This window comes from Procambarus clarkii, chromosome 19 (genome assembly GCF_040958095.1).
Source record: "Procambarus clarkii isolate CNS0578487 chromosome 19, FALCON_Pclarkii_2.0, whole genome shotgun sequence".
In the NCBI taxonomy this organism is placed as follows: Eukaryota; Metazoa; Arthropoda; class Malacostraca; order Decapoda; family Cambaridae; genus Procambarus; species Procambarus clarkii.
The window spans coordinates 19,092,435-19,114,025 of record NC_091168.1 but is presented as its reverse complement, the minus strand read 5'-3'; the positions used below and the strand labels follow the sequence as shown (position 1 = coordinate 19,114,025).

At 40.0% G+C, this 21,591-nt stretch overlaps 1 protein-coding gene across 1 annotated transcript; it reads right to left on the bottom strand.

The window, feature by feature from the left end:
* Window positions 1-244: 244 nt before the first annotated feature.
* On the bottom strand, window positions 245-18,318 carry LOC138366207 (MAP kinase-activated protein kinase 2-like). The gene is made up of 7 exons (XM_069327009.1): window positions 17,969-18,318; window positions 16,060-16,199; window positions 12,325-12,497; window positions 10,571-10,669; window positions 8,517-8,592; window positions 6,811-7,021; window positions 245-3,973 (listed from the first exon to the last, which is right to left on the bottom strand). Exons 1-7 carry the CDS (start codon window positions 18,161-18,163, stop codon window positions 3,770-3,772), a joined length of 1,098 nt encoding a protein of 365 aa, XP_069183110.1. The 5' UTR covers window positions 18,164-18,318; the 3' UTR covers window positions 245-3,769.
* Between the last annotated feature and the right edge of the window lie 3,273 nt (window positions 18,319-21,591).

Here is a 21,591-nt window from a genome sequence, read left to right as displayed (position 1 = left end):
TATGATTAGAAAAGGTTGTAAACATTGCCACCCTCTCAATGTTCTCAGGGAAATACAGAAATTGGAAGTTTAAAGTGAGAGACTAAGATATACAACTATGGAAGGCATTGGGTCTTGAATACTCTTCATTCTACCTTTTGAGCTAAAACTGTCTTTGGCAGTGTTATAATTACTCTTATAACTATTAACCCCCCAAAAAAATTACATTAAAATTTTGTAAAGAAAACTCCTTGTCATTTATTAATTTTTAACCTATAAATTGACAAGCCTACACAATGGCAAAGCTTTCAAGTTTGTGTGTGCAGTGCAGCTAATTTATAAATCTATGTACTGAACAGTGCATGTACACGCATCTGAGACCAACACATTTCTATATCAATTAACATACACTTCACCAACCCTCTCATAATTACAGCCCCTGAGTTCAACATACCATTAACTTTACAGTGCTAAAGCCAGCAAGTTTCTCCTTCTGACAATTCACTAAGCTACTAACACAACTGCTACAGAAAACCAGACCAATTTCAGATGTTAAGAACATGGGTAAACAAAATAATGGAGAACTGTGCAGCAGATATATTGTTGAAGGTGCTTGGTGCTGGAGTAACTAAATGAAGCAAGTATTGCAATCAAATTAGAGACACTTAACCTAGAGCAAAATTAGTATTGTGTTTTAGATGCAAGAATCAATTTACAGTACAGTATAACCTACAGTTTTCTATAAAAATGCACTAATATAAAAATATGCATTTATTTTCATTAAACATTCGGCACACAACTGGATTTCACAACTTAATTACTTACAGTTAATGCTGCAAGTATGAAAAGAAAGTAAAAAGCCAGTATGGCTGTATAGCACTGCAATATTTTAAAACAAAACCATGGACTGCAACATACAACACAAGTTAGCCAATATGCTCCAAGTGGGTGACATTAACACATGGCTCTTAACATACACAACCACCTCTGCTTCAACTCCAATATTGTGATTATTAGCTTAACGGTGCCTTTAAGTCTAAATAACATGTCGGTATATTCTCGTGTCACAAAAACTTTCTAAAAAGATTTGAGGACGGGAGAAACAGACGAACAAAAGTCAAGCACACTGACAAATTAATCAACACCTTATATATGCATAAGAATAAATTAGTAAAAAAAATTCATGAAACACTTTCATTGGGCAATTTATGCAAAAGTTAAGTTTGTTGATATGTGACAGTGTCAGCATCACAATAATACATTAAAATTACAGAGCACACATTATTTTTACATATGTAAATCACTCAAAATTAACATGCATGCAAACTTTTAACTTAAAATAAAGTTTATGCATATACTTGAGGCCAATGTGCAATTATGCATTATTATATACATCTATGTATTAGTTAAGATTTAATCTCAATAAAATTTTAAACAAGAACAAAAAATTATACCGGTATTACCTGTAATTTAACAAATATTGACAATTTGTAACTGACCATACCATACACATGGGTGTATGTTACTGATCATACCATACACAAAGGTATATGTTACTAATCATACCATACACACAGGTGTATGTTACTGATCATACCATACACACAGGTGTATGTTACTGATCATACCATACACACAGGTGTATGTTACTGATCATACCATACACACAGGTGTATGTTACTGATCATACCATACACACAGGTGTATGTTACTGATCATACCATACACACAGGTGTATGTTACTGATCATACCATACACACAGGTGTATGTTACTGATCATACCATACACACAGGTGTATGTTACTGACCATACCATACACACAGGTGTATGTTACTGACCATACCATACACACAGGTGCATGTTACTGATCATACCATACACACAGGTGTATGTTACTGATCATACCATACACACAGGTGAATGTTACTGATCATACCATACACACAGGTGCATGTTACTGATCATACCATACACACAGGTGTATGTTACTGATCATACCATACACACAGGTGTATGTTACTGATCATACCATACACACAGGTGTATGTTACTGATCATACCATACACACAGGTGTATGTTACTGATCATACCATACACACAGGTGTATGTTACTGACCATACCATATACACAGGTGTATGTTACTGATCATACCATACACACAGGTGTATGTTACTGATCATACCATACACACAGGTGTATGTTACTGATCATACCATACACACAGGTGTATGTTACTGATCATACCATACACACAGGTGTATGTTACTGATCATACCATACACACAGGTGTATGTTACTGATCATACCATACACACAGGTGTATGTAACAGTTTTGTTTCATAAAAACATGAGAATAAATAGCATTTCCATATGTATTATAAAATATTAATTAAACCAATTAGTTATTAATAGAAAATGCGATGATAATGTAAAATATGCAGTTCAAACTGTCATTATTGCTACAGAACACGACACTTAACCTTGTTACTATTGCCAGGACCGCATTTACTACCCTTAGCCACTAAAATGCAACAACACTCGTATGAGCTAACGCTACCATTCCTCACAAGCAATCTTCTCTACCTATGTTAGCTAGTACACTTCTCACAAGTAAACCAGGATAGCTAAGCATTTTATCAACTGGTTCCTCTCTAAAAATATTAACTTGTATTATACATACATTCATATTTGTACCACAATGTATGTTTGTTAAGAGATATCAAGAGTGAATGAGATACTACCGATGTTTAAATACTGGCTACTCGCACACTCAACCATTATGAAGATGGATGGCACTACCGATTACGGTGTTCCTCAAGCATTAACAAACATTTAATAAGCTGAAGGAATGGAACTTCCGACGATCACAATGCCCCTCCCGTTTGTGCAATACCAAAATTTTACATAAATAATTCCTCTTTAGTGACCTCAGATTAGCTCCCTAGTAGAAGATAAAAAGATGTGATTTATAAATTAAGGGCAATGTTATCTAAACATTTATGGATACATTACTTCAATGAACATTATTTCATTGGCCTGTTTAATACAGCATTAAAATCATTTTTTATCATTAACCACACACAAATTCCCATTACTACTGGAAGATGGTGACATTACTTTGAGGAGATGTATATGACAAATATTGGAAATCTTTAAACATCTGATTCCTTGAAAACATAAGAGTCTGAATATCTAAGGAAACGGTGAAAAGACAAACATTGTATAAATGCCACATATTGTCAAAAATCACATATGGTTATTTTAAAATAACTGCATTTCATTGCAGAAAAATAGCTTTATGCATAATTTGTTAAATATAGCAGAGTACATAGTGTATATGTACGCAACCCCTAGTTCTTCATGCAGGTCCTTACATGGTCCCATGACCAAAATTATATCTTCATAATTTTTAATAAATGTGTTACTACAAATACTACTGTCACTTTCACACACTTTTTAGTAGTGTTATAACCAGCTGAAGTGCTAAACCCTTTGTATGTTCTATATATAAATACCTTATTGCTGTACATTACAGCACAATGTGAGTGAGTAAATACTTGGAAAAATCTTACATTTCATGGCTAATTACTCTTCATAAACTTAATGTAGACAAATCAATCAGTGCTTTACCTTAGGCAAGTCTGAAAAACTTAAGTTGCCTATTATTACATTTAACTTTGTGACAGTTATGATGGAATAAACTCCAAATCCAATCTTAAAGAAAAACATTTTTTCTTTGCAAATGAGATATTCAATCATACTCAAATTTATATCTGCAGTACACATTCAGTTATCAGTGGCCCTCTTACGGCGCTTACTAAGTAGGGAATTATTAGCATGGTCTAAAGTTTTAATTTGGAGTGTGTCGTAATCAACACGCATGGTAGCAAGAGATCGAGTCATCTCGTCCTGAACTTCCTGCCACAAGTCTCCCTCCTCACGAAGAATCCTGGAGGTGTGAAGTGGTGTCTGCGGTACCTCGGAGTATTGCTACAAGGAAAGTGGAGAAAGTAAATCAGCTGGATATAGTAAAGTACAATGAGCAACACTAGAGAAAAACATAGCAAACAAGCTAAATAACTGACACTGGTAATGAAGGGGATGGATGAGAATAATGAGAGGGAAGGTTGGTGAAAGGGGAAAAAAAAAAGGAAATGAGGTTAGTGAGATGGGATACTGAAGAGAGGGAAGTTAAGAGGCTGGTACAAATTGGAACTGGGAAGGTTGGTAGACACGGGGGGGGGGGGGGGGGGAAACCAGCGTTGAATGTAATTAAATGCCAGTTTCTGGGTGAGCCCCGGAGGTTCTCTGAAGCTATTCGTAATGATGTAGTACTATATTATTGGGGTCATCAATCGACTTGAGAATGGTCCAGGATGGACCGAAACGTCGTCGTCCCTTCACCTTCTAGTGTGTGGTCTGGTCAACATACTTTAGCCACGTTATTGTGACTCATCACCTGCACACAGAGTTCTTGTTGGAACACTATCTTGGAAACAAATCATAGGCTCTATAGGCCCTCATGGATGCGAGGGACTCAGTACCCATGGACAACCATGGGTACTGCATACTGTATCAACTTACAGCATTGCCGTAGCTTGTGCCCCAACATCACTTAATTATGAAGAAATAAACAAATAACTGCAATTACTTTATAATGATAGTGTCATAGAACATCCTAACTGTGATAATGACTATGTACAAGATTCAGATAAGAGCAAACACAATGCTGGTTCTGTTGTTCACAGCACACAACCACGGTCTCATGCATTTATGCATTATAAAATGTGACCACATGTTCATATGGAAAGTCAACGTGTAGACAATTACTCATATTCATAATTTAATGTCCAGAAATCTAATAATAATAGTAGTGTGTGTGTCTAGAATTAGCGATGTGCATAGTATATCATGATGCATTTTGCTCCATCAGGTTGTGTCGTCTGCTGGCATCGTCTGTGGTAGGGTTTGTGTGGATTTCATTATCACACCCACCAAAACTGCTTAATGGTTTATTATGGTGCATAAAAATGTAGTTATATTTGTCATGTGAATATAGTGTAATAACAACATAAACTGTGGTTTATTGTTCAGAGAATATAATATGGTGCACACATTAGTGATATAAAAATATCTGTGCATACTGATGATCTATATGTTCTGTGATACAAATAACATTACTCACAACCCACTACATCATTGCACTTTTAAACGCCATGGTAAAATGTTAGAAATACAAAGAAAATGTTGTATATTCAATGCAAGCAGTTATTATTTTGCACAAAATATGCGCAGCTAGCCTGAACTCTGATAACTTGTTATGAGGTTATCACACCCATCAGAATGGCTTAGTGGTTCATAATCGTGCATGAAAATGTAAACAGTTATATAAAAAATGTGTATATAGTGTAATAACAGCAAAGACAGTATGTTTTATTGTTCTAGGCAAATAATATAGTGCGCATCTTAGTGACACGAATATACTTGAACATTCTGATGTACCACACATTTTATTATTTAAATTCCTTAAAATACAGACTATTGAATAATATTACTGCAAAAAACAAAACAAAAATAAACAAAAAACAACACAAATTGACTACAATGAAATAAATATGTAAAAATATCTTTGCTGTAATTCCTGCCTTATGGCTGGCTTGGGGTAGCCACCCTGGGGCTGCTCAATATAAGTCATGAATCATGACGTCATTACAAGACTTCACCACAGCCAAAGTAGATTGCATACATTTGTATTATTTTTCTGCATACATTTGTGATCATTTTAACAATCAGAAAGAGAGAGTTGTTGAATTTGTTCTTGTGAATTGGGGATGTCAACTACACTAGGGGGCACAGCCTAGGGGTTAAGAACCATTAGTCTCAATACACCAAATTTTTTAAGATACATTCAGACTAATTTTAAAATTACAATGTACTGTACTGAAGAACAAAACATTGTCAACAAAAAGTAGCAACAATCCATTTGTAAACAAAACAAGACTAAATATGGATAAAAATTTTAATGTTACAACCAAAGAAGGGTATCTCTGGTCCCTATGTTAGGTACTTGTCAGAGTACACGTATTATAAGGAAGGTAGCCCTGGTCCCTGTGTCAAGTGTCTCACAGTATGAACACTATTATAAGCAGCCATGGTGATCATGGGGAGCATTATTAAGGTAATGCAGCACATTATGATCCATCAATACAATAACCTCCTGGGTTGTTGTGGGCTTGAATGGAGAAATTCTTATCTCTGTGATGTCTTGCATCTCTCACTGCCTCAAGACAAATAGTAGGTGGAAAATATTGCATTTACACAGCATTCACATCAAATTAACCAATTCAGCCTATCAAAGCAATCCAGCATAAATACAGTACAATTAGATTAATGCAAAAATTAAAAAAAAATAAGGCCTGGAAAGTTAGTGTATACAGAACAAAATCATTGCTGGGTATTAGGGAAGGGGGAAGGTCTGCTAGCTTTTGTCTTACTATTCAGCATATGTGGGGTCGAGGGAAAGTTTGTAGAGTTCTTTTAATCATGTTACCTAAGTCATCCAACTAGACAGTCATAATGATGGTTTGTTCAGTGTATCTCCACATATTTACATACAAAACATGTAAGAATACTGTGTGTGAGCCACACACACAATCTAAACAGGAATATACAAAAAATCAAGTTGCAATATTGCAAAACTTTTAAATTAAAAATGTAAAAAAAATGTGATGAAATTTCAATGTCCAAAAAGCTTCTGCAATCTCATCAGTACTTTCCAAAAGATGTTTAAACAGTTACACAATTCTTAAAACATTCTGTAAACTTACCACAATCCATTTGTTCTTCATAACATCAAAGATTGTGAGACGCTCCTCGGGGTCAGTACGGAGCATACCCTTAATCAGGTCTTTGGCATCTTGGCTTACATTGGCCCACTCTGGATTAGGAAATGTATATTGGCCTGTGCGAATGCGCTTCTTCATTCCTGGTGATATTGCATGACCATGATTACTGTAGAAGGGTGGGAACCCACAAAGCCTGTAAACAATGGGAAATGTATTGTAATTTGCAAACTTACTTGTTTTGCTTTAATAAGCTAATTTCTCCTGGGTGATATGAGAGTACTCGCATTATACATTGTACTAGTAGAGTTCATCATCATACAATGGAGTAACAATTCTACTTATCATAATTTCTAAAATGAAAAAGAATGTCTAAAGAAAATCCTCCAAATGGTTAAGCGCTAGCTTAATGAGCAACATTCCTCACAAATCACAATAAACATACCACTAGTTTTAGTGAATAGAGAAATTCTAGATGTTGTTAATCAGTTTCAATATCTGAGCTGTGCAATTGACAAGACACAAACTTGTGCAAGTGGAAAGAGGAGTTTATTACAAGGAAAGTGGTACAAGATAGTTGTGGGTAGAGGGGTAGCATGAGGGTGTGGCAGTGCCTACCCTCGTGCACCATGTGTCATGCTGGTGTGGTATGACCAGGACAAAATCAAGAATTAAGAGCAGTAAAAATGGATGACCTGAAAACCATCTGTGATGTGACAAAAATAGAATAAGAACCTCAAATGAATGAACTCATCATCTTTAATAAGTATTCAAGTGAATTTAGAGGGACGGAGCAAAAAATAGCTATAATGATGATCTTGAGGTTATCTTGAGATGATTTCGGGGCTTTTAGTGTCCCCGCGGCCCGGTCCTCGACCAGGCCTCCACCCCCAGGCAGCATCCCGTGACAGCTGACTAACACCCAGGTACCTATTTTACTGCTAGGTAACAGGGGCATAGGGTGAAAGAAACTCTGCCCATTGTTTCTCGCTGGCGCCTGGGATCGAACCCAGAACCACAGGATCACAAGTCCAGTGTGCTGTCCGCTCGGCCGACCGGCTCCCTGTGGGCAGGAGCCGAGCGGGCAGGTGCCCGCTGACCATGATGGGCAGACTTGAGACGTGTTTGAAAAACTGGAGACAAATTATGGTGAACAGCAGCAGAAAACAACGTCAGGTAGCAACAGGAGATGTATTGTTAAATAAAACATACATTGAGGCCAAAATATTCATATGTAATATATAACTCTTTCTCTAAACAACTTAGGTGATGAACTTCAGAGGCATCCACAGCCTGCAGCTGGTGGGTGGGTGGCATGAGTGAGTGCATAAAAGTGTGTATGTAATTATAGGATGAGAGCTATGCTAGTGGTGTTCCGTTTCTCTATAATTTTTGTCACGTGACTCAGAAATTGCTGATGGTTCTGACATCCAACACTATCTCACTTTTCATGTTTTAGTTTCTTTACTTTCTAAGCTTGAATATGTGACACCTTGTTCTTGACATTGCCGATTTAAAAAATATGAACCCTGTCAACTTTGTCGTTTCCCGTCACGATTTTTAATGTGTACGTATGTATCATGCAACATAACATTTTGTATTATCTGGGGCTATAATTTTATACTCATAATTATCAGTCAATATGAAAAAAATTATGCCATTTATGAGTTAGCAATTGCAAATATACTCACAAAATGTACATTATAACACCTAATGACCAGATGTCACAGCTCTTGTCGTACTTCTCTGGCCCCAGCACCTCAGGAGCTGAAATAATAACTCTCAATTAGAAAACAAACAAAAATAATATCAACACATTTATTAAGACTATACAGTATATTAGCTTTAAATAATAGTTATACAGTAATAAAATGCATTATTATACATAAGATAATTGTGGGTCATATGAAAGCCCTTATAACTTCGATGGCCTTGCAGTCGGGAAAGGGCGCCATATATAACAGGAGATGCCTCGACCATGCCAATGTGAAACGGTCCACCTCTGGGAGCCTGTACGTCTGGCAGAGTCAACTGAACAAGTCAGCGTCGACCGTCCATTCTGTGGACAGGGCAATGAATCCTGACAGACCATCTGCCAGGACATTGGACACCCCCCCTGGAATGTGAATGGCCAGGAGAGCCAAACCCCGAGAACTCATCAGACGAGTCAACCGAAGTGACCAGCCCCAAAGGGCCAAGGAACACATCGAACCCCTTCGGTTCAGGCAATGAACCACCGGGAAGCAGTCCGAATGGAGCTGGATCGTTGATCAGTGAGTAACCCGAACCCTCCAAAGCGACCTCCTTAATACAGCGAACTCCCACACCGTGCTGTGGGCCCGACGGAAGGACGGACCCCACCATCCCTGGCTGGCCTGGCAAGCACTGGTCACAAAGCCCCAGCCAAGAGACGACGTATCCGTGAACACATCGAGAGGGCTCAGGTAGGGGCCAAGGCACTGAACCCAAAAAAAACCCAAAGAGGAAGTTTGCAACGCAGTAGCCTATGTAAGGGACCAAGAGGCCGAACCCAGTGATCACGAGAGGGGTGGGACATCATTGAAGGGACCAGAACTGCCGACAAAGCCAAACCTGACCCGGCGGGTAGACCACCATGGCAAAGTTCAGACTCCCGCACAAACCCTTGAGTAACCGCTCGTGACCCAGGAGCCCCCCAGAAACAGGCAAAGGCAGGCCCGCAACAACAGCAGAGCCTCCAGAGGGAGAGACAAGGAAGCTCTTCAAGAGTCCCCACACAAGACCCAGCCAAGACCGAATCTGAGAGGGACCCAGATGGGACTACCTCTAGTTCACCAGGAATCCGACCCTGGCGAGCAGGGAAAGAACCAAATCCCTGGCACCTGATGAACTCCTAAGAGATGCAGACGGGCCACCATGACCCGGGTAAGGCTTGTGAACATGCGAGGCGCCAGATTCAAGCAGTGTAGAAGGCAACGAAAGAGATAAGCCTGACGCCCCACAACAAAACGGAGCCAATCCCTGAACTCCAGATGAATCGGGACATGCCAATACGCATCCCAGAAGTCCAGGGACTGGAATGGACATTGGACAGCACCTAGGGAAGGGAACCCTAGGCGCATGCATCCCGAGTACAGGTGAAAATACTTCTGGCTTGCGCACCATCACAGGACAAGATCACACCACAAGGCACAGCACTGGAACACGTCTGGAGCCAGAGTCGCACAATTGCCAGGTCTCACATCAGCCACAGAACTGAGGGTGTAGATAGCTGGCTCAGAGGTCTGGGGGTTTCCCCTTCCGGGGATTAGGGACCTGCAAGACAGCGGCACGGTGACGGTTGTGACGTCATGCTCGTTTGCTCGTTTTTCATTTGGGGGAGTTCTGTCCAACAGTTCGGCTTTCAGTAGCAATATTTTAACCAGATAGGGTTTGTTTTGGGGAGCCTACCTTTCTGGGTGCCTGACCCGGACGATGGCAAACATAGAATGCTTCCAACCACACCGGGGTTTCTATAGGCCATTGCTCCTTGTGCCTCTCTGAGGGGGCCCACGTTCTGTCTCATGGTCCCCGGCAGGCCTAAGAACTCAATTTGCTTTGACTGATGCCAGGGTCTAATACACATTCATATCAGCCCGGATAGCTCCGGGAAGCCGAAGGGGATCCCCCAGAAAAGGTGTTCAAAAGCTTGTACAGATGTAAAGAGTATGCTAGAAAATTTTATCATAAATTCTTAAACAAAATAGGCAGGCAGACATGTCCTTACCAACATAATATGGAGTGTAACAAGGGGTCTGCAAAGATTCCTTCGAGAACGTTTCCTTGGCAAACCCAAAATCAGTTAACTTAAGTATAGCATCATTACCTGTAAAATATATATGTTTATAATCATCATAACTTTAACTATACTGTAATATCAAAAGATAAAATAAACAAGGCCTGTTTTAATGCAGCAAAAGTTATTTTTTTCAAAATGACAAAAGTTCACCAGGGATGTATGCACCAATTATCAAAATACATGGAATAAAATACTCTTCTTGGGTCTTTTGATATATACTGTACAACAAATTATTATTAGTAACCATGAACTGCTACAAATATATTATCAGAGTTTACACTTTAAAATTATGTTGCTTACTAATATTAACTTTCAGAGGTTTACTGATTTACTATGTACACTATAACTAAATATATCATCATTACGTCATTCCCACTTTTATGGAACCAGGAAGACTATGCTCAGAAAAAATACAGTATTCATCTATTTGTCCCATTTGTACACACTCCAGTCTCATGCAGACACATGCACCACACCACACTACACCACACCACATCCACAGCAGCAGTTCACCACTTAAAACCTTTGAATTATATATATAATCCTTTACAAACAAGTATGTTTGGAAGGTGGGGCCAGAAGCCTCTGTAAGCACACCAAGGTGAATATATTCGTGCATAAGTACAGGAATCCACACACCCCCTCCCATCCCCTCACACACACATACTACAATACTGTACTGTAAATGTAAACACCAATCAAGATGAACTTAGGTGATGAGTTTGGGAAAATCACCTCACAATACATAAAATTTTGTATATTTTTCATAATAAAGTGATTGTAAAAATGACTTCCAAGTTACTACACAGCCCATCATCAACACGAAGCTCAGTTTTATTACCAAAAGTAAATCTACAGGTCTCACAGCAATATGATGAGGTATTATTGAGTCAATGCAAATAGACTAAGAAAAGTGTAAAAGTTATGTAAGAGATTACATAAGTGTAAAGTGTAATCACCTTACCTTGTGATGGTTTCGGGACATAGGGTCCCTGTGGCCCAGTCATTGCCCAGGCCTCCTGGTTGCTGGACTGGTCAACCAGACTGTTGGATGCGGCTCACACACACACACACACACACACACACATTTCCCTGGGTTCTTTTCTTGCCAGTGTGATTAGATCCACCTTCCTACTGAACGCTTCAGTCGTTCAAATTAATCGGGGACTGAACGCACAATGACCTTAGTGTTATCAATGGCATTCTGCCAATGTGGCCTTTCCAGAGACCCAACATAGCAGACCTTATCCATAACTAAGATTTTAAGTCTATGCAGTATGTTGTCGTACACTCTAGCTTTCTCAAGCTGATTTCCTAACCATCATGACCTCAATTTATACAACTATGTCAGCTGTGGAAATCCATTCTCTCAAAATTAAATTATGACTTGTAACATTTACAAAGATTAATTAAAGTGTCAATAAATAAATTTGACTGAAGCCAATCTCCTGGATATAGGTTATACTGTATTAGCTTTTAACAGTAACCTTCATTTGCTATCACATGGAAGTAAACCTGGTAAATACCATTTTAACAATTCCATTTACAGACACATTTCATTTATATATTTCAATTTCTAAAACTAAAATTATTTACTTCAATGGATGCACAATGAAGAACTAGGTTAGCACAACAAGCAAATAAAGCTAACATTGAACAGCTCTGAGTCACAAGTCACCTACCCAAACTGGTATAGAGCAGATTTTCTGGCTTAAGATCTCTGTGAGCTATATTGAGAAGATGTAAATGTTGAACTGCCACACAAATTTCTCGCATGATACAGGCTGCTTCACGCTCAGTAAATGCACCATCAGCTCGATCCTGAATTCTCTGGAATAGTTCTCCACCTTCCATGCTGAAAACAACAGTAATCCTAATGAGAATTATAATACAGTACAGGTATTAATAGTCATAACAAAAGTTACTGATTGATTGAATCAAGGCAACAGAGGGAGCTACCTGGTTTTCCAAAATACCAGCATTGAATGTAATGAAATATCAATTTCTGGGTGCTCCCTGAAGGTAGTATTCTGTATGGTGCCAGACTACATGGTGCCATCAGTCGCAGAGTTCTCATTGACCTACCGGTGACCACGAGCCAGAACCTGGACCCCCTCGGAGAGGAGCAGTGGGCAATGACACTATGAAAAATTTTATGTAAATTTATTCACATCTGCCACCACCAAGGGAAGGCACCCAGAAAGTCAGCAAAACAAAACAGACGACTGCTTGGTTGACAGCAGCCTCAAAACAGCTAAAAGAACTCCCCCAACAAATTAAACAAACTCACAAAAATTCATGAAACTAGCGCAAGCTAGTTCGCCCCACCTTTCCCCCTTGTTTGGGGGAGGAGGAAGGCAGACCGGGTCAGCCAGCTGCTCCACCAACAGTTCTTATGGTGATGAAGACCACCCTGATGCCCTGGGGGAAGGAGTCAGGGAGCCACTGGGGCTCACGTGGCAGTAGCCAGACCCTCTTTAGGTTATCTTGAGATGATTTCGGGGCTTAGCGTTCCCGCAGCCCGCTCCTCGACCAGGCTTCCTTTTTGTTACACACCCCCCCAGGAAGCAGCTGTAGCAGCTGTCTAATCCCCATTAAAATACGTTTTGAGAGCTTTGAGACAGTTCTAATACTTTAGGTGGTTTATTGTGCCCATGTGTGTGGTATATGTTCTCTGTATTCTGTCTATTTGAGGAATTCCCCCCTGCTCTAAAAGGGAAAGTGAGTATCAAGCAGTACTCAAGGCAGGACAGCACAAGTGATTTGAACAGCATGAGCATTGTGATGGGATTCCTGGATTTGAATGTACTCATAATCCATCCCATAATTTTTCTAGCCGACACTATAGAGTATTTGCTTGGTTTTGCTATACTATATACTCATAATGGCTTGGTGCTTTCTCCTGATAGTACCCTTCCCGGGTAATATCCGGTCGGCCGAGCGGACAGCACGCTGGACTTGTGATCCTGTGGTCCCGGGTTCGATCCCGGGCGCCGGCGAGAAACAATGGGCAGAGTTTCTTTCACCCTATGCCCCTGTTACCTAGCAGTAAAATAGGTACCCGAGTGTTAGCTGTCACGGGCTGCTTCCTGGGGGTGGAGGCCTGGTCGAAGACTTGGCCGCGGGGACACTAAAGCCCCGAAATCATCTCAAGATAAACTCAAGATAACCTCCCCTTCTCATCTGCCCACACACCAGTCAGCCACCACTCTGTACAAACCTGCCCGCTCACCCACCTGCCTGCCTACCAGCCAGCCAATTATCCTGCCCATCCACCTTCCATCCTGTCGCCCTCACAAATATAACTAAAAAGTTACCAATATTTTAATACTGTACCTCGGTATTTAGTGGAGCCCCAGATTTAACAATCTAGGTAGAGCCCCTTATAGGTCGTTAAATCGAATGGATACTGTACTTAAGTGCCTGGGATTTATCACTGTTAAATATTATGTTATTTCCTGCTGCCCAATCAAAATCCTTTTATAACACCAGCCTGCAGTTTTCCAATGTCTTCTACACAAGTAATTTTCATGTTGATTTGAGTGCAGTCTGCAAAAAAATGACACGAAGCTGTGAGTTGTATTTTTGTCTACATCTCATATGAGAATAAGAAAAAGCAGTAGTGCAAGGACTGTGCTTGGACTTGATTTTGACTGACTTACTTTCTGCATTGTATTTGACAGGAAATCAAATATACATTGCCCTACTTTACCTGTTATTCCTGTTGATCTGATTTTATGTGCTATCATTCCATAGTTGCATTTATCAAATGCCTTTGCAAAGTCAGTTTACACCATATCTGCATTTAACTGTTTTTCTAATGCTTCCATGATCATGCAAAAGGCACAATCTTCCCCGCTCTAAATCCATATTGACCTGGGTTGTGAAGGAGATTGTTCTCCATAAAACTGAAGATCTGACTCCTGATCACTCTTTCAAAACTTTCACTACATGTGAAGTTAATGCGGCTGGTCTATAATTTTTAGCCAACGCTTTACTCCCTCCCTTGTGTAGGAGTGCCATACCTGTTGATTTAAGTGCTACCGGTATCTCACCTGTATCCATGTGTCTCCTCCACACTAAACTGAGTGCTTATACTACTGGCCTTTTACATGTCTTTATAAATAAAGAATTCCATGAGTCTGCACCTGGGGCTGAGAGCATAGGCATAGCCTATGTACAATAAGAGATGCTAGCATTTCACATGCATAAATCAAGAATTTGTTGTGGAAATGGACAATCCAAGATGCATATGTGGTATTAGGACAGAGCAATAAATAAACATGTCATGAAGAGATGTGGGATTGTAAAAAGTATTTAAATCATAACAATGAGAAGAGTGAATCAAGATACAGTAAGTGGTGAGCATTCAAACTGAAATAGAGGGTATGAGGTGAGATTGATCAAGAGGATGGACATACATAGCAAGTGTATGAGGTGAGAATTGCATGTGAACAGCATATGAGATGTAGGGGGAGAGCAAATCTAAGTCAAATCACTTGTTAAGGAATGATTATTTAACATATTTTTTTATATGACAAAAGACTAGAAGCACTCAACATCTAGTGATACAAATAAGTAGGAAACAGTTGTGGAGGCTTGGCTGGAAAGTTATTGTACTAAGTCTACATAAAACTGGTTAGTGTGGAAGATACGGTGAATGTACCAGTGTGATTTTTTATAGCCTTAACCTTTATGTCTGTACACTGTTCTACTACCTTTCTCTGGGCTATTGTCTACCCATCCCACAAAACTATTATAATAAGCCATTTATGTTAGAAGTTAATATTACACAACATTCTGCACGGAAACCTCCCATGAATGATAAAATACTTCTCAGAGATTAAATGTGCAACAATCTATGCTACTGACTAAATAAACACAACTATAGTAATGCAGTTACAAAAATAAAATAAATTAATGGGCCACATGCTCCAGTATCTCAAGACTGATCCTCACAAAATACAATTTTTTTTTTTTATTCTTTGTTTTACCAAGATACACACCAGGCAGTAGAATGCAACTATTCTTATGGTGGGTGGCATAATTTATGATGAGGGTCTGATGCATAGTTTTTTGTTGTTTTTTTGAGAAGTAAATAATCAGTGTCTTTCACAATTTTTCTTTGAAGCATTCCTCAAATAGTAACGTAAAATCAAAACATGAAAGACTTTAACTTCGTATAAAAATTTGTGAAACATTGGGTCTTAATCAGGAAATGTAGCACATCAATATTCCAGCTCCCACCTCAATAGTACTGTACAGTACTGGAAAGAGGTAATACAAGATGCTTCAAGAGCATCCCATATTTTGGCACAATACAGTCCAGGAACCTACCGATCACACTTCCTGGATAACAAACAGGATGGAAAATAATAAGACAATTATATTATATAAATATTCTCAAGAGTACCTACCACTCCATAACAACTAATAAACACTTCTGATTGTTGTAAACATTTTCATAGACATCAATTATTGCTACAACATGTGGGCAAGTTGAACCCCGACAGTGCAGGTCCACCTCTCGTCTAGACTTTGAGCTGTCACGCAGAACCTATGGAAGGATTTTAAGCCTGTTATGCCAATTGAAAATAAAGAAATACATGAACAAGAGTATAAGATTGGGGAACACTAGGCACCAATGGGATATGATCCTCTACATAATTCATACAACTCACTTTGCTTACAATTGACTATGAAAAGATGCCCATATAAATTAATGAAGAAATGAATAATGACCATAACTAATAGGGCTTGATCAGCTTACTCTTTCTCAATTAGCATTAGTAAACCACATCTTCAAACAGTGAAGATTAGCTTGATACAATGAAGCTTCCATAAGCAACTGTGCTGCCATTGCTGGTCACATGGTAACAGGGGCCTCACAGCTGAGTGGACAGCGCATCGGATTCGTAGTCCAGAGGTTCCGGGTTCGATCCCTGGTGGAGGCAGGAACAAATAGGCAGAGTTTCTTTCACTCTGATGGCCCTGTTACCTAGCAGTAAATAGGTACCTGGGAGTTAGACAGCTGCTACGGGCAGCGCCTGACAGCTGGGTGGACAACGCTTCGAATTCTTAGTCCTGAGGTTCCGGGTTCGATCCCGGGTGGAGGCGGAGACAAATGGCCAAAATGTTTCTTTCACCCTGATGCCCCTGTTACCTATCAGTAAATAGGTACCTGGAAGTTAGACAGCTGCTACAGGCTGCTTCCTGGGGGTGGAGGCCTGGTCGAAGATCAGGCCGCGGGAATGCTAATCCCCAAAATCATCTTAAGATAATCTCAAGATAACAAACTGGGAGACTAAACTTGGTAATGTGGTAAACATCATCCCAGGAGTACAAACATTTCTTCACAAAACTCTAAGCCTCTATAATACTAACTAGCTCATGCTAACTAAACAAGTCACAACTAAAAGGATTAACAATCCTTGGCTCACTAAAGGAATATTTAAATATATCAATAAAATGCATGAATATGAGAAAAAATATAGAACTGGGGTCATTTCCAAAGAATTGTTTAAGAGGTATAATAAAAAAAAAACAAAAAAAAAAACAATGTTATCTATGATAATATAAAGAGCCAAAACAAGCTACTGGCAAAATAAATGTAATCAAATAAAGGGTAGCATAAATATTTTAGGATCAAAGAACAACTAAAAAACCAGCGTTGAATGTAATGAAATGCCATTTTCTGGGCGAGTCCAGGAGGCTCCCCAGCAACTCCAACTTTCTGGGGGGAGGCGTAGGGGCTCCCCCAATAAAAAAAGCAACATTCGTAGTTGGTAACAAGTGAAATCCCATCAGCCACTGACTGGCACAGCTACTAAATTCAAGTTTCTTCTCATCCGCTGGCACATCTCTTGCAAATGATATCGTAGCATCCCAAACATTGGTTTGGGATGTTAGGATCAGGCAAGCTTTCATCGGGACCAATGGGGTTTGTCCTTTGATATGCCGTCAGCGTCCTGTCCTCATCAAGGCCACCAGAGACAGTGGCCCTCAGGTAAACTTGGTTATACTGTACTTAGTTTTTACAATTAGAAGAGTTTTGGCTGAACTTTTGTGTATGATTTGATTGTTCCCAACAGTCTGACGGTGTTGTTGTTTGAGATTTAGCTACTCAGAACAAAAGCTCCAAGTAGCACGGGCTATGGTGAGCCCGTAGTGGACTTACCAGGCACAGGAGCAGGGCTGTGGCTGGTGGAGGGTAAACCTTAGTCCTCCACCAGACACACAGCCCCGCTCCTGTGCCAGGTAAGTCAAATCTTTACAATGGTTTGTTCCTTAGGCCTACCCCAACCCTGAACAAATGCGTAGGCCTACCTTGAGGGCATACTTCTTGTGGTCTCTCTTACTGAAGCACTCGACCACCTTGCCATTGATGCCCAGACCCAGCACGGTGCTGGAGATGACATAGTCCTCCAGGATGGGTTTAGACTTGGTGTTGAGGACACACACACCAGCACGGCTCCTGCTCCCGTCCTCCGCCTCCTCCACCATCATCGGCTCTTCCATCATGGTGGGAGAGGCAACCACAACTATGAGAGGTGTATGGGGCTCACATGTCACTAGAGCTTGGTGTGGATACTGCAGGAGAGGAGATCACTGGCCAGGAGACGAGACAGGAGATGCAGCCTCCACCACCACAACATCCAATAGCTAGTTCAAAAAAGGTCCAAAAATTATCCCGTTCAACGTCACAGATTTCCTTAAAACAAATATATTCTATCCTATCCTTACCTAATCAACATATATCTTACCTATATGCTAATCTATCCTATCCTAATATTTTGTATCTTAATCTAATCTAACCTATCTTCATAAAAATAAAATATATATTTTTGCCTTTTTATGTATATGTTGTAAGTGCGAGGAGTGTGACGTCATTGTGACGTCATCGGTTTGCCTTCCGGGGATCTTTTTGGATTTAACATCAATGGCCAGGTGATGAGTCCACCATACTATTTAGGAATCTCAACTCAATGCCCTTGATTTTTTTTTCTCAAACCATTTGGCAATACAGCCATTGAGGCGGAGCTCAGTTATCTGCTTCAGTATATTGAACTCTCACTCATAATTGAGATATCTTCTTTTGATGTAAATCTAAGTAAACTCAACTCACCTCCCCACCCTCTATATATTGCAGTCAATCAGTATATTTTAACTTTATTTTAAATATAAAATAATTGCTCATATTCACATATATGCTAAATTAAAAAATAAGCAATGATAGTTAAAATAAAAGTAAACTAGATTTTTATTAACAATTCCTAGCATTGAGAATTTTCATGAATATTAAAGAGGAGGCCACACCTAAAGTTAAAATTCACATTCACCTTCATTGTTCACGTCATTAATACCATATATGTTTATTTATTTATTTATTTATATATATACAAGAAGGTACATTGAGTATGTGAGGATACATAGCATGGTGTTTACATTCTTGTAAAGCCACTAGTACGCGCAGCGTTTCGGGTCCTTAATCTACTAGATAATTTTAGATAGGTAAAGTCTAGCAAAATTTATAAAATGTTAACAGGTACATTGCAAGAATGAGAGAGATTAGTAGGTACGTCGATAGCTCTGATTGATAGCATTGACAGCTTGATTGATAATTTAACAAAGATTAATAGGCACAATACAGCATATTGATAACACATATAAGACGACAGCAATGATCACAATGGTAAAGTTGTTTGGATTAGGTAAATAAATATTGGGGGATTGGCAGTATACACGGTTCTAACAAATTGCCCGAAACCTCGTGCGTACTATAGTGGCATTACAAGAATGTAAACACATCATGCTATGTACTCTCTCAAACCCAATGTACCTTCTTGTATATAAATAAATAAATAAATGAATAAATAAATAAATAAATAAATAAATAAAACAGAAAACGAGTTTCGTCGAATCGTCTCGTATCCGAAACGACCATACCTGCCTATAGGCGGCCTTCACCCCCCCCCTTTCCCTAATAAAAAAAAATAAAATAAAATGTTTATTCAGTTTATTGGATACTCTAAGACTGATCTCATGTAGGCAGTGTAAAGCGCCCTAAAAGCCTCCTTACTTAGGATTCGACTTTTGCCAGTGTTGAGTTCGCTACTGATGATGATGATTGATGAAGATTAAACCACCCAAAAGGTGGCACGGGCATGAATAGCCCGTAAGTGCCATCACCAGTATCAATGGATGATACTGGAGATCTGTGGAGGTGCGACTGCACCCTGCGTGACGGGAGATGTCTCCCGTGTGAGTAGTACGCTACTGTTACCTGGTACCTGGTTGATGGGGTTCTGGGAGTTCTTCTACTCCCCAAGCCCGGCCCGAGGCCAGGCTCGACTTGTGAGAGTTTGGTCCACCAGGCTGTTGCTTGGAGCGGCCCGCAGGCCCACATACCCACCACAGCCCGGTTGGTCCGGCACTCCTTGGAGGAATAAACTGTCGTTATCCTATATTTATATATGCCTCAGGAGTCAGATTAGGTGTTGCGTCCACTCCCAGGTTTCTTTCTCGAATCGTCACAGGTAGGCAGTTCCCCTTCATCGTGTACTGCCCCTTTAGTTTCCTATTACCTGATCCCATTTTCATAACTTTACATTTGTTCGTGTTGAACTCCGGTAGCCATTTCTCCGACCGTCTCTGTAACCTGTTCAAGTCCTCATGGAGGATCCTACAATCCTAATCTGTCACAACCCTCTCATTATTGTGTGTGTGTGTACTCACCTAGTTGTGATTGCAGGGGTTGAGTTCTGGCTCTTTGGTCCCGCCTCTTAACTGTCAAACAACTGGTGTACAGATTCCTGAGCCTACTGAGCTCTATTATATCTACATTTGAAACTGTGTATGGAGTTTCCTTATGTACTCTACCACATCACTGCATAATGCATTCCATCTGTTAACTACTCTGACACTGAAAAAGTTCTTTCTAACGTGCCTGTGACTCATTTGGGTACTCAGTTTCCACTTGTGTCCCCTTGTTTGCGTACCAACCGTGTTAAACAGTTTATCTTTATCTACCCTGTCAATTCCTCTGAGAATTTTGTAGGTAGTGATCATGTCTCCCCTTACTCTTCTGTCTTCCAGTGTCGTAAGGTGCATTTCATGCAGCCTTTCCTCATACCTCATGCCTCTTAGTTCTGGGACTAGCCTAGTGGCATACCTCTGAACTTTTTCCAGTTTCGTCTTGTGCTTGACAAGGTACGGGCTCCATGCTGGGGCTGCATACTCCAGGATTGGTTTTACATATGTGGTATACAAGGTTCTGAATGATTCCTTACACAGGTTCCTGAAGGCAGTTCTGATGCCAGCCTTGCATACGCCGCAGGTGTTATTATTTTTATATGGGTTTCAGGAGACTGATTTGGTGTGATATCAACTCCTAGATCCTTCTCTCTATCTGTTTCGTGAAGTACTTCATCTCCCATTCAGTATGCTGTGTCTGGCCTCTGTTTCCTCTTTTAGTTTTATTACATCATTCATGTGTGTGTGAGGGGGAGGGGGAGGGGGAGCGGGAGGGAATAGTTACTAGTAGTTAGTAACAGTTGATTGATTGATTGACAGATGAGAGGCGAACCGAAAAAGCCGAGCGCAACCCTTGGCAACACAACTAGGTGAGTACAAGAGGGGAATTGACAGGGTGGACAAGGATGGATTATTTAACACGGGTGGCACACGCACAAGGGGACACAGGTGGAAGCTGAGTACCCAAATGAGCCAGAGACATTAGAAAGAACTTTTTCAGTGTCAGAGTGGGTAGTAAATGGAATGCACTAGGAAGTGATGTGGTGGAGGCTGACTCCATACATGTAGATATGATAGAGCCCAGTAGGCTCAGGAATCTGTACATCAGTTGATTGACGGTTGAGAGGCGGGACCAAAGAGCCAGAGCTCAACCCTGCAAGCACATATACTGTATTGTATATAAGTGAGGTGACGCA